Source organism: Curcuma longa, chromosome 21 (genome assembly GCF_044706935.1).
Source record: "Curcuma longa cultivar G26 ecotype Majalengka, Jawa Barat chromosome 21, ITB_CL_G26_1.1, whole genome shotgun sequence".
Taxonomy (NCBI): domain Eukaryota; kingdom Viridiplantae; phylum Streptophyta; class Magnoliopsida; order Zingiberales; family Zingiberaceae; genus Curcuma; species Curcuma longa.
The window spans coordinates 1,091,055-1,104,873 of NC_133881.1; the positions used below are offsets into that span (position 1 = coordinate 1,091,055).

General features: G+C 37.5%; 2 protein-coding genes across 4 annotated transcripts; one reads left to right on the forward strand and one right to left on the reverse strand.

Annotated features, from left to right (window-relative positions):
* The first annotated feature begins 238 nt into the window (after positions 1 to 238).
* On the forward strand, positions 239 to 6,858 carry LOC141815048 (uncharacterized). Of its 3 annotated transcripts, none has more exons than XM_074703010.1 (10): positions 239 to 465; positions 549 to 631; positions 3,247 to 3,364; positions 3,653 to 3,714; positions 3,792 to 3,843; positions 3,946 to 4,039; positions 4,119 to 4,217; positions 4,718 to 4,826; positions 5,793 to 6,014; positions 6,134 to 6,858. In XM_074703010.1, exons 1-10 carry the CDS (start codon positions 245 to 247, stop codon positions 6,610 to 6,612), a joined length of 1,539 nt encoding a protein of 512 aa, XP_074559111.1. In that variant the 5' UTR covers positions 239 to 244; the 3' UTR covers positions 6,613 to 6,858. The 3 variants fall into 3 exon arrangements, with proteins under 3 accessions (XP_074559111.1, XP_074559112.1, XP_074559113.1); XM_074703011.1 differs by having other exon boundaries at positions 4,718 to 4,823; XM_074703012.1 differs by having other exon boundaries at positions 3,792 to 3,806; positions 3,987 to 4,039.
* A 954-nt stretch (positions 6,859 to 7,812) lies between these two features.
* LOC141814805 (uncharacterized) lies at positions 7,813 to 11,823 on the reverse strand. The gene is given in 7 exon segments (XM_074702754.1): positions 7,813 to 8,364; positions 8,366 to 8,422; positions 8,506 to 8,661; positions 8,742 to 8,921; positions 10,630 to 10,888; positions 10,965 to 11,200; positions 11,780 to 11,823. Coding segments are annotated over 7 exon segments (1,035 nt in total). The 5' UTR covers positions 11,810 to 11,823; the 3' UTR covers positions 7,813 to 8,247.
* Positions 11,824 to 13,819: the final 1,996 nt, after the last annotated feature.

Consider the following 13,819-nt stretch of genomic DNA (forward strand, 5'->3'; position numbering starts at 1 on the left):
TTGAACAAGCGAGGGCTGCGTGGGAGACGATACGGAGGGTAATATAGTCATTTAAATTCAAATAGGGGGTGTGACTCACCACGTGACGACCAGAAAAAAGAAAACCAGTATGGGCCCCACAAAATGCCGATACTCTTTTCCGGTTTTGGTTTAATTTGGCTTCCGCTGGGCCACTCCGTCGGATGGTTTATTAGGGCACTGCCGCCTTCTGGAATCTTCCCTGAGAAGGAAACGGGGAGCAAGGATGCGGCGTTCCCGTCGCCCTGCCGCTTCCGGCGAGACTCGGCGCGTCGACGTCGTCCCGATCTGTTCATCCTCTTCCTCTTCGGACGCTGTCGAAGAGGAAGAGGATGACGATGGAGAGGAGGAGGAGGAGGAGGAGGAACAAGATGACTCTGATGATGAAGACTACTTCGATAGCGATTGTGACGGCGTTTCAGAAGAGGATGAGAAGGCTCCTTCGAGGTTATTGTGAGATTTTGATTTTATCTCGTTCGCCCCTTCTCTCTTATTTTGTCATTTGACTCTGATACGGATGGAGATGATAGCGAGGAAGACGATGAGGAGAATGCAGTGGAGAACAAGTCGAACGATGAAGAGCGGTGCAGGAAAGTGGTCGATCTTTTACGATGTACATTCTCTTCACAGATGCATAATGCCACCACTAATTGCTAGGTTAATTGTTTCATCTATTTGTTGTTGATATTGGTGAGATTTATTTAGAAAACCAATTTTATTTGTTCTGAAACGCTTACTTACTGCATGCGTTAATTTTCTTTGCTTGTAATATTCACTCGATGAATATTAAAATGATGCCGCTCTGAAACTTTTTTGTCAAGTTAGTTCAGAAGTGGCATTTTACTTTGGCGTTTACTTAATGTGTGCCTATGTCTGTTGGTCTTTCGATGTATTTCTTTATCTTTAAATTTATTTTTGAGGAATTTGTGATAAAGAAAATATTATATTTCATTATTGGGATAATCACTATATGGCTATACATGTTCTCATGATAAAGCCCTAACATAGAGATAGCAATGTGAGAGTACACTTAATTCCTGATAAACTCACTTTTAATATACTCCCCTCTCAAATTGGTATGTCAAGCATGTGACATGAATTGGAAATGTAAACTAAGTATCACCACAAAAGGAACATAATATTCACACCTAGTTAAAACAAAAACTTAAGAAGTTAACAAAACACATATCTAAGAATTTCTTTGACCTTAGAAGAGGAAAACTAATAGTTGATAAAGAACACAACCAGCAATCACTTTGTCCTCAAATCAAGCACACAACCAATGATGTCTTTAACATCTGAACAACATGTCAACAAACTGATGAGATAAAGAGAGGATGAAATGAAACAGGAATAAGGAGAGATCTAATGAACTAAGCTTGTGAGTGTGATTCTCGTTAAAGTGAAGATTACATCAGCATGCAATAGACTATGGGAAAAGAGAACCATTTGAAGGAAAGATAGATAACACAACTTGATCCTTTGCTAGACTTACCAAAATAAGAACATGGATTTTCTCTGTTGAGGTTTTCGTTGAAGATGGAAAATGTACTTCCACACTTTGCTGGATATAACGATATGAGAATAGGACATTTCCTGTATTCAGGTTCTTCTAACTTTTAGGTAGCATATAGATAGCAAATAAACAAGGTAAAGTTGAGATGAGACCCTAGGTGACAAATCTCGCAATTGGGCTTCTTCTTGCAATAGTGTATATATCAACACACAACAAATAGAAGAATGAGGAGAAGTAAATCACTCAACAAGGTCCTAGGATAAGGATCAAGAAGAAGCAATAAATCAAAGAAGAAAGTAGGGAAATAGAGAAAAAAATGAACATGCTAATAGCAATAGGTTAAAGAAGAGGAATAAATAGGCAGATTTGAAGAAGAGGAAGATGGCTGATGTCATTTGAAAAAGAGCTTGCATCTTTATATTTGCAGCGATGATGTCGATTTCTTGTCCTTAGAGCAACGAGTAGAGGCAGGCGGTCTGGTCACAAGTGAAGCTAGGTGTTTAGCATATCTGCTTATGCTGTCATTGGCAGAGAACAAGTGCGATGGCCCATTGGAAAGGAAGCACGAATGTTAGAGCATGGTATTCATTCAAGGCTGCTAGATTGCTGCAACTTGCGGTATGTGCAGGAATTGTTGCAGATTGTGCTATACGAAATTGTTGATCTACATCTACCTGAGGCACACTCTTGTGAATGCCGATTGACCAAGGTGGTGGTGATCGCATCGACAATAGAAAATCCTACAAAGACAAACCTTTAGTTTCTTGAGCTTTGTAGAGGCACAATTTACAGAGCCCTGCAGAGGAAATGGAGTATCATTTAATGTGTCACATGGGCAAAGGAGGAAGACTCTAGCGTGCTTTCAATTGTGTGTGGAGGGGCTCGGCAAAAAAAGATGAGGTTGTGTGCAAGCGGCATGATAGATCACATCCATGGAAGATCTCAGTGTGCGATAGAATTTACTCAGTGGAATTAAGTGTGTCTGCTTTGGATGATCAGAGGAATTGAACAAGTTTGAATGATGGTTAGTGGCAAGAAAGAAAAAGATTGAGAGATGAGGGGAGGTTAATAGTAGCTGCTGGCCTCTTCTAAGGGAAATGCCTCTTCAAAAACACTTTTAGCCATAGTGAAAGGGCTTTGATACCACGTAGAACTATATATATATATCCACTCAATAACACAGTTAATACCTAAAATACCCAATACCTTTAACAATTTCCTTGAGACTCAATGACATAACACAACAATGGACGAAAACTGAACTTCACCCAAAGGAGAACTCTCACATAGAGAAAGAGGAAATTTATCAATTAAAAATTGTCTAATACATGAGAACCTCTAATTATAGATTTATTCTCTATGAAATAATAATTCAATAAAAACCCTAATTGTTTTCTCTAAAAAACCAAAACAACCTTTTTAAATGAGCTCCCACTATTTCTTAAATATAACAAACTATAAAATTGATGACTTGGGCGACTTTGAACAATTAAAATTCTGATTGCATTACTCAACTTTCTAATTCAGTGATATGTAGGTCTGATTTACATAGGCACAAATTGTATTATATTATTTTTGATTTAGCCAAGTCTTTAATCATGCCTTGTGTGCATCTTGTCATGTGTTTGAAGTCAAAATCTCTTTGTAGACTTAACTAGTCAGATAAGACATTGATAATATCAACTTATTTCATGGGATTTTTTGGTCTTCAGTGAAGCAATCTTTAGATACTCTGAAGCTGGAAGAGTGTAAATCCTATTTGAGGAGGCATGGACTTCGACTAAGTGGGACCAAAACTACATGTGTCAGTAGAATTTTGGAACACTGGAGGTCAGTACGATTTTCTGTTTCGCAACTATTTGTCTTGTAGTTCTAGTTTTTTGTTTTAGCTGGTTCTAAGTTAGTTGAATGGACTTGAAGTTCTACTTAATGTATGCAGGTTGGTGAAACATACTGCTTAATTTTGTAATCGTATCTGTTTAGGGTTACTTTATTCTTATTACCAAATCAATGTGTTTATTAAAATAACAAACACATCTATCTGTACATAGACTATTGTGTTTGGCCAAAGTATCATGCATGGCAGAATGTCATGCTAACCATTATCTTTTCACTCAGGCTAAAAGATGGAAATGGTGAGATTTTGTATCCACAGTCTTCCTTTGTTATAAACTGCACAGGTAGAAAACTGATGCACTGGCATGTTTATAATAGGTTTCTTCATTTATTTGTTGAAACTTCTTTATTTATTTTGCAGGGGATGTATGTAAAGGTGATGTTGTCCTTTTTAGACAGAGAGTTTATGATAAGTGCGATGATTTCTCTCTCTCCGTACTCTTATTTTCAGTAATGTAACTCTCATCTACATTTTTGCTAAAGTAAATTATTAAATCCTTGGATCTGTTTAACAGATTTACAAGAAGGACTATAATTGGAAAGCGGACAATTGCAGGACTAGTTGTGAAGGAAAGTTATGGTGCAGTCAAACAACAACACACATTTACTGTGAGAACTGAGAATGACTTGAATATTTCCTAGAACTAAAACCTCTTTTTTGGTCATAGATGTTACTTGATGTATGTAGGTTGAAGTACTATGGTCTAGAGGCAAAAATGCACTCCCTCCCATGTTTCCTCTACTTGTGAAGGGGCGCAACCTTTACAGGCTAAAGACTTTCCGCCAGGTATTAACTTTTCTTGTTGGAAAGGTTACATGTAATTTTCGACTTAAAAAAGTATGTTACTTCTGCCCCTTAGTGATAAGAAGTTGAAGTTCCAGTAGACCTATTCAAGACTTCTTCTATTGTTTCTCTCAGCAAAATTTTGCAATTGTCATAGTGTATAGATAAGGAAAAAGAGATGAATAAGGTCAACTAGATTTTTTCTGCTTTCCAAATTATAGTGCATCTCAAAGTTAATCCATGATGATAATTTATGAATTGGAAGGACTCCCATCATTAATATTTGTGAGCGAATAACTTGTCAGGTATATGGAATTGGAAAATATATGGAAAACCAAATCAAGTTCTATCACTATTTGCAACTGCATCCTTATCTTCTCACATTTTTTATGCTCTTGATGTTACCCTAATTCAACTGATTGGATCTAGATTGTGCACTAATACTAAACATGAAATGGATACTTAGTATTGCAAATATAAAATAGTTGGATAATTTGTTGTAGCCTTGGAGCAATGAGCGGGAGAGATCTGAGGTTCTTGCTGAAAAGCATCAAAGGGGAGCAGTGGCCAGGCATATCCGAAAAAATTCGAAAGCTATGTCCATGAAGGGTGGTAGCTATTCTCCTCACCTCCCCTTTTAATTGTTTTTGGGTTATCTATATATCTGAAGTATGCAGTTATGTGATCAATGGTCATCTATTTTTCTGTGCCTCCGCAGCTTCTCATACTTGCTGATGAATATGAGGTTGATTTTATTTCTGTATAATATTCTGCTCAGTTTGCCCTTAACTCCTTGATCCTTACCTTCTGACTTCATCAAGCTTGGGGTTCCATGAACCTTGACTTGGAGCTAACCTACGAACATGATGGTACATTTTAAATAGTTTGTGCTGAAGATAGGCTGATGAATTTGGATTAAAACTTAATTTCTACATGTGACTGGCATTCTTCAGCACAAGAAATTACTCTAGAAATTTATTAAGATTCTTAAATTTGACAAATTATGCTCCCAAAAAGTTGTTTTACATAGCTTGGGTGATAGATTAATCATTATTACAATAAAAATTCAACTGAAATTACAGAATAAACTTATAGGATTTGGGAAATAATATCTGCATGTTCAATGGTGAGCTAAGCCATCTCAAAAAGTATCTATTAGACATCCAATCCACATGCTAATTGTGTACAAAGTATTGCAAAGAAAAGGAACCCTTCTGGTAATATTTGGTTTAGTAAATGTATGTGGCAGTATCTATGCACAAAGAGGTTACTTTGGTGATTAGAATTTGAAACGATAGTTTGAAGTACTACATTGACCATGCACAAGAATGTTTTTTCTGTTCTTATTGCACCGAATGTTGTCAATGTAGTTTCAGGTGTGAATAATGTCACTGTGCAGAAAATTTGGAGGGTTTGAGACGTGTATCTAGGTGATTTATAGCATTACCACCATAGGATACAACATTATTGAATTACTCTCTAGTCTTTACTCTGAGCCATATTTTTAGCTATTTGTTGGCTTCGATATATACACATACATAGATTTTGTATTATATATTCTAAAAATGTTTGAAACAGGTTCAAGGCACCACCAGGGAAGCTACACTGATGCTAAACTAAATGGTAAGAAAAGAAGGGGAGAAGAGTCTAGGGATATTTCTGGCAGAAATATAAAGAAAGCTGCTTCCAGATCGCGTAAGGTTCCATGTAAGAATACTTCAAGTCAAGCCCATACAGACACAGCAGCAAGAAATTTCGATCCGTCTTATAATGTTCCGAGGCAAGCAATTAATCATGGAGGTATCATGAAGTGACATTCTTGAATTACTCTTTACTCTTCTAGCCATATTTTGCGGTATTTGTCGATTTCCTTTGTGCATAGATTTTGTGTTACATATTCTAAATAATGTTTGTGACAGGTTCAAGGCGCTACGAGGGAAGCTCAAGAAATGTTAGTTTGCACAATGTTCCTCGTGCCAGTACTTCAAGTTCAGCTCATTCGGATGTGCAAGACACTATGACAAGAAATTTCCATCCATCGTACAATAATCGGAGGAAAGGAATTAATCATGGAGGCAGTACTTATCGGCAACACCCTAAACCCTTCTACAATCATAATACACATTTGGAGTTATTGCATCCTACTGCAGCACCACCTCCGACGAACCCCCCGGGGATTGCTTATGTTCCTACTCATCGTCGAGATGGTTCCTTTGGCATGACTGGTGTATCGCACCTTCCATCAAACATGAGATATCAGTTTAACCATCCTTATGCTAGTGCGGCTTCTTCAGTAGGTCCATGGACAGATAGTCAGCTTTGGCAACGGCCAGACTATGTTGAACATGGCCCTAGAATACATCCAGCTGTACGATCTCAGAAGTTTGGGAGGCCTTGAAGTTGCTCATGGCAGTTTGAATGCCGTACACTAAGTTGATCGACGGATTGACAGTTCGGATCTGAATTGACCAAATATTGCATGACGATGTTGAGAATTGGCATTTTTGTTGGTCTCGAGTTCAGACCGAAGCTCAATTCATGATGGTTAATTGTCAAGCATATTCCATATGATCATCTCTGAAGAAAAGAGCTGATAGAGCGAAAAAAAAAAACATAACAACGAGTTACATTTTAAGACGAAAGGAAGGGGAAAATTTTTAGGGAATAATTATATTATATATATATATATATATATATATATATATATATATATATGTGTTTGTTCAACTTTTTTGAAGGGGAACGACAAGGAATGAAATTTTAATTAACAATTTAAAAATAGATTTCAAAGAAAAAATAATTTTAAAATTTGATATAATGAAAATTTAGTGCAAAAGAATGTCAATAGGACTATCTAGGGTTGTTAAAAATGAGTTCCATTTGTCAATTCAATTTGAAAAATATTAGATTAGGATTGATAGTTTTCAAGTTCGGATTGAAAGTTTTTGAGGATTGATTCAGATTGATATGAATTTAGGATTAAATTTTTTTAAGTTAAACTAAATTTTATTTTAAAAATTAAGATATATACATTAATAATAATATTAATATAATAATGATAAAATATCAAAATAAAAATAAAAATTATTAAAAAATAATAATAAAAGATTTTTTTTTGAGTCGGTTGGATTATCCAAGTTTGAGTTTAGAAATTTTGAATTGAGTTTGGATTCAAATAGAATTGAAATTTTTTTATAATATCCATTTGAATTGATATCCAAGGCTACTGTGTTGGAGAGTGACTAATGGAAGCTACTTGAAATATGGCGCCCCTTTTTTGGGTCGAAAGGGATGGTGGCCTTGGGTAAGTAATAATCAACTTTGGAGAACAAATGACCATGGGTTTCTGCAGTAGGGCAAGGTTAGATGTGCTTCATTGCATCAGCAAAAAGCTCCAGTTCCAACAGGGTAATAAACTTGGAATCTCACTGTGCTGTTCAAAATCATTCATAGTCGAGAGAAGAATAAACACGTCGAGGAAAAGTAATTATGATCTAATTCAGATAACATGCACAATACTAGTTTGGCGAAACAGGTAGGAGCACTACCATAAACACACAGGAAGATAACAATTCGACAAACTTGTATAAGTGCTGAGTCGCAGAGATGATTCTGGTTGATACAATAGCCAATTAAGTTAGAAAGCAAGAAAGTAAACTTATCACAAAACTTTCAAACAAGTCAGATTAGTTTTCTGAATTTCGATTGTGGGTATACCAGTAAAGCACACAAAATCATGAGGAACTCACAAACTTGAGATATAAACAAGAGCAAACAGCAGATTTTCTTTTTATGCTTCGGGGAAAATTTTAACACGATCCTTTTCTTTGCTGATGATGGTTTGACAGGAAAGATAGCCTGAACGGTGAGAAAGGACCTTGTTATACATCACCCGGTGCTTCATATTTCAATGTGGATTGAAAGAAGAAATCTTAAACACAAAATCCTTGGCCTCCATGGCTTACGCCTTGAGATGGCAATCTGTTGTTGGCCAGGACATCGGTGAATTGTGAATAGAATTCACTTTGATAATCTACAGCGTGTAGTCGGCACTCAGAAATCTTTCATACTCGGTTCCTTTAAGAGCATTGACAACAACATCCCAGTTCTTGACCTGCTTGTCCAGTGATTTTCGGTGTATCTTAACTCTGACGACTAACCAGATGTCTATGGGGTAGTCTCAAGAAGTCTAGAACATCAACCAGCTTCTGGAGGGAGAAGGGAAAGCATTGCTTTAAGAATATGTGGAAATAATAAGCGACAGTTCCAAATAAGTTACTAGAGAACTCACAGTGTGGTTTGAGATGAGATCCTCGTAGTACAAAACCATGTGTCGAGTGCTGTTGAAGTAACCCAGAGCATTTTTAACACACTCAGTAGTGTACCTGAGGCTGGAAATCATTTCTGTTGCATTGATGGCAGGTTTGTACTTTGCAAGCACATCAGCCTGAAAGCAAGTATGACGTTTATACACAAAAGTGTTTGTAAGAAAATATGGTTTATGATTGGTAGATGCAAATAAAGCACCTCATATTCAGAGTGCACATGAGCTTTGTGTTTGCCATTTAATTGCTTTGCTATGCGATCATGATCATTTGCAAGTTGTGAAACCATACGGCGAAGTAAGTTTCTTCTGAACAAAAGTATTGCAGACACCCCTCTTTCATTGAAATATTTGACGATTTCTTCATGATTAGCCATAAGACCCTGCATAGTCAGAGGAATAATGTCATCAGCAGATAGGCATTTTTATAGAGCTCTGAGTTCTGAGGAAAGCTCCTGAGAGATTATTGTAGTAAAAAATATTCAATTGAAACAAAACTTTGTTAACAGAAGATCTAAAAAGAAACAAACATTACTGAATATTTTCCACACTGGACAGATGCGAAACTAAAGTTAACAAAAGAATTGTTTCTTAGAAATTTGATTAGTGGCATGTGTACTAGTCAACTTCCAAAGAGGAAAAAGCCGCATGAAATTTAAACTAGTCCCAAGGCAAGGGAATAAGTTAGAAGAAAGCCAAATGATTCCTTTATTTGAGGGCTTGCTTTCTTCCAGAGTACTTTCCGAACATGTATAACATTAGAATATATAAAATTGCATGAGAAACAAATAAACTATCAAAATGAGCTACTAAGGGCTCAATAAATGGTGATTGGATCAATTTAAACACATGGAGCAATTAGAGGACAACATATTGCCAACACTAAGTAGCTTGAAGCTTGGTATGCTCCTTCAGGCCTATAAATAGATGCTATGGACAGGACTAAGGGGTCTTTCCTTTAGTAAAATGAAATTGCTCACCAACACATGATTAGAGCTCCTCTGATTCACTCCAAGACAATTCCAGCCAGTTTTGGATACCTTTTTAATGGAGCTTTAGGTTTGACTGGAATAAGGTCCAACTGTGTTCAGCCTCCCATCTAACTCATTCTGACCCATGATAGATCAGGAGTTTCAAGTTCACAATGGAGCAAAACAATTCCCTTCAGTTGACCCAAGCATTGACCAAGTCCACCTATCATTCACAAAACTCCACTCTAAGCAAATCACTTCCTTCCCTGGCAGTCATCCCATCTCAAGGTCTATACTTACAAAGATCACATACTTATATTGCATATTCCAACATTTGTCTCCATGAATCTGATCTAAATTGTAATTTCACAAATAGCTGAATCTTCATACAGTAAAAGCATATAAAGAACAGGAAATAGACCAGCTGCAGGTACAGGTTATCTAGATACACTGTTCAACTAAGGCTTCCTCTTGAAACGTAAATTTTTCTGTTTTTGGTAGTGTGACAAACCAAATAAAAGCATTTAGATATTAAGATGCCCCGGAAAATAGCAGAGGTGCAGGACCTGTTGAAGTCATTCATTTTTCCCTACGGAAAATGCCTTGATACAATTTCTGTGCAGGGGTGTTCTTACAAAATAAACTTTTAAAATCTAATTTCCATGTTTGCATCATGAGGGCAGCAAGCAATGAGGTGTGGTGGATAGAGTAATCACATTGTTTCCATTCTTCCCACCAGGTTTCCTTCCTTTTGTTTTCTTTACCCAGTTAAACGGGTTCAAAGAGATTCGTCTCCTCTCCTTAAAAGCTAATCCTCCTAATGAGGTGTTCTTACCAAAATAAACTTTTAAAAATCTAAAACTTAAAATCTAATTTCCATGTTTGCATCATAAGGGTGACAAGCAATGTCTACAAGTAAGGTGGGAGGAAGAGAGTAATCACACCATTTCCATTTCTCCAGCCCACCTCACCTAGTCCTAATATTGAATTGGTGTTCCAATTTGAAAGGGTTGCCTACTGTAATGGATTAGTCGTTAATTGGCCTCATGTGTTCTCTCACTTAGTTGCTTTCATTAAGCAAACAATTTAGTTTAAAGTGGATATTTGGTTAGCATTTTACCTGATTGAGCATCCATTTCAATCCAACAGCAGCCGTGCATTCATTTTTAGAAGCACTACTATACCAATCCAGATTGTAGACTTTGTTTAATGTTCTTATGATAGCAGACATGTTATTCCTCCTTTCTTTGACAGAGAAGATCTCCCCATTTGAGCTAATGTTGGGATGGCTATTCATCAGAGTCTCAAACCAACCACTTCCAGACCTCTGCATTGACAAAATAGCAAAGAAGCGGACTGGTGTACATGCACACTCATCCCTGTATGTTTAAAATAATCACATATCAAAATATAGTTGCATACCAACCAGAAGTGATAGTTTGGAGATTTCACTACCTTCTAAAAGTTGAGGGTTTTGGGTAGTGCACATATGATATTTCAGATGGTGAGATACCAGGATCGCAACAGGATTCTTCTGTTACCTCAAATTTCATAACTCTAGGCATGCTCTGGTTCCCGATTTGCTTTAGGCACACTAAGCATATATAGACACTACAAAGCATAGCAGCACTTAACACAAACATCCTCAAAGCAAGGTGTGATTTCTTTGGTGGCTTTACTATGCCTAACTCCTGAAAGTGATAAATGCGATAATATAGAGGCAATTAGGTATTCTATTCAGCTAAAATACAATAGTTTCACAATTAGAAAGCAATTTAATATGTAACAATAATTGGACAGGTGGGATAACTAAAACATAGAAAGAAGGATCCAGAACTAAGTGAATACTTCGTAGGGGAAAATATTTTAAATGTGTAGGTGAAGCTAGAAGGTATAAGACACTTAATTCAACTAAGTTTCTCTGATGAGGATAAGTTTAAGAATTCATCCTGCTACATGAAAAGCAAAAGAAACCCTAAACCCAATCGCAGATGTTAAATACTTAATGCCCACTGCAGACATTGCAGTTAGCAAGATGGATGGATGATTCAAAATAAAGTAAAAAAAAGTTTAAACCCTTACTGAAGAGAATGTATTTAGGGACAAACAGACTAAATAACCTGTCATGAAACCTATACAATGCAAAACTTGACACAGATGAAGAGGGCAAAAATATCTTCGTCGAAAGAAAACAGATCAAAGAAGCCCAAAACCAAGGCGTCGAACAAAAAACGAGTCAGAAACGGAAATCAAGAACGAAGAAAGCCTACTTTACTCAAGAAACAGCACTCCTCAGCCATTTCGCCCTTTTTATGTTCGCCGACGAGAAACGAAGACTTCTGCGAAGGAAGAAGAACAAGATGCAGAACTATATCGACTTCGCTCCGCTTAAAGGCGAGATTTTTTAGACAACCGGAGCGGAAGCCTCGAGGAGCAGAAGACGCCGCACGGTGCGGTATGGATTCCTAAAGCTTCAAGAACCGCAGTGGGGGTCTGGTTCCTCCGCTCCGAAGTAGTAAAACCACCACGTGAGCTACCAGCATTGCCCCATCCCCATTCCCTTCCCCCGAATTTACACCCTACTCCGGGTCGCCGGAACCAATTTCTCCCCCCTTTCGCCTTCGTCGCAACCAAAACCCTCGCCACCTCCTAAGACTCCACCTGTACGCCCAACGCGAGGCCGTACGCGACAAGGTCTGCCAAAACCACCGTGAGAGGGAGCAAAAACCAGAGATGAAAGAGAAAAAGCCAGCTGAGAGAGAAGAACCGAGAGAGTGAAAAGTTAGAAATAGTAACCAATAGGCGGATTAAAAATTAGGGGGAACAAAATGCAATCTTCCAAAACTCTTACTTAGATTTTCCCGAAGCTAATCCACGCAGGCAAATCAAACGTCCTCCCGCAAAATTGACCAAATCTGAGCAGCCACAAGCTGGTGGTGCAGATTTTTGAGCTGATGTGACTGTCACACGCCAGTTAAAGGTCCATAAAATGGGATTTTTGTCACGTTAGTATATTAATCAAACCACTCAACGACTATGATGACGAGCCAATTAAGGAATGCATTGCACGATTCTACTGATCAACAACAGTCAAGTGCTCGAGCAGTTCTGGTATTTTGAAAACTAAAATAGAAACTAGATGCTCTCTCTCTTCGCCACACTCCGTATTTTGAAAACAAAGTTTCCAAGAAACACGGTGTCTCGCTTCAAAAAGTCACTTTACCATCTGGTGCGTGGAGCCGCGCCAGTGCATCCATGCCTTTTCAAGATGGCTCTGTGCATCAGACAGCTCAACTGGATCAAAATAATACTCTTGATTCTTTATTCAAAAGTATACTCTATTTTAGTTTTTTTTTTTCCCTTTCTTCCCATTGCCATTGTAATTGTACCCTTCCATTTCAATATCCTTTCCCCGATTTCACAAACAAATTTTAATATCCGATCTAGATATACACTATTTGAAAGCATGTGATATCTTCTGTGATGCAAAACAATCAAAGACTGATCTATCAATTGAACCCTGTTTGTACTACTGAAATATTGCCTCGAAATCATCATCCGAGGGCATAGATAATGGCATCTCTAATTTGAGAAGAGTGTTCTTGAAGCATTAAATCTAATGCGGTCTGTGCTCTACTCGTCTGCCACTAGCTAACCGTGAAGATTAAGCAACTATCATGATCGCGATAAACTAACAAGTGTGAAGACTCACCTCGGTGCCAACACCAATGAAGCAGCTCATTAATGGCCAGTGGATCCAATACGTGAAGCATGCACCATCATGATTTCCACGAGGCAACGTGCAAGAGAACAGTAATATTCTAAACTTAGTTGGACTTAATTATCACTAAAGCATTAACAATCTCCATGTTCGAAGATCCTTTCTGATAAATTAAAAAATAAGCAGAGAGAAGTGGAATGAATACCTCTCGTGATCACTGCAGCCGGGTGGCCCTGTGAAATCACTGCTTCACTTGACAAGAAGCTGCCTGATATACAAAGAGGTTAGCTCCGCTTGCATCATCCAAAAGCTTTGATAGAAAGAAAATTCAATTTCCAATTCAGAAGGAATATAAGAATCACGGAGCAGAATTTTTCATTGAGAATAAATGGAAGAAATAAAAACTCTAGAATATAAGTTTTTAGATTATGGTACCTTGTTCTCAAACAAATTTAAGATTGAGATTTGTAATCTCATATTCACTCGCAATGAATGATTTCTGCTGACAGGAATTTGATGAATGTAGATGCAGTACAGTAGAGTGACGTGCTAGAATAGCAGTAATACGACAAACTCCAATAGACTAGAT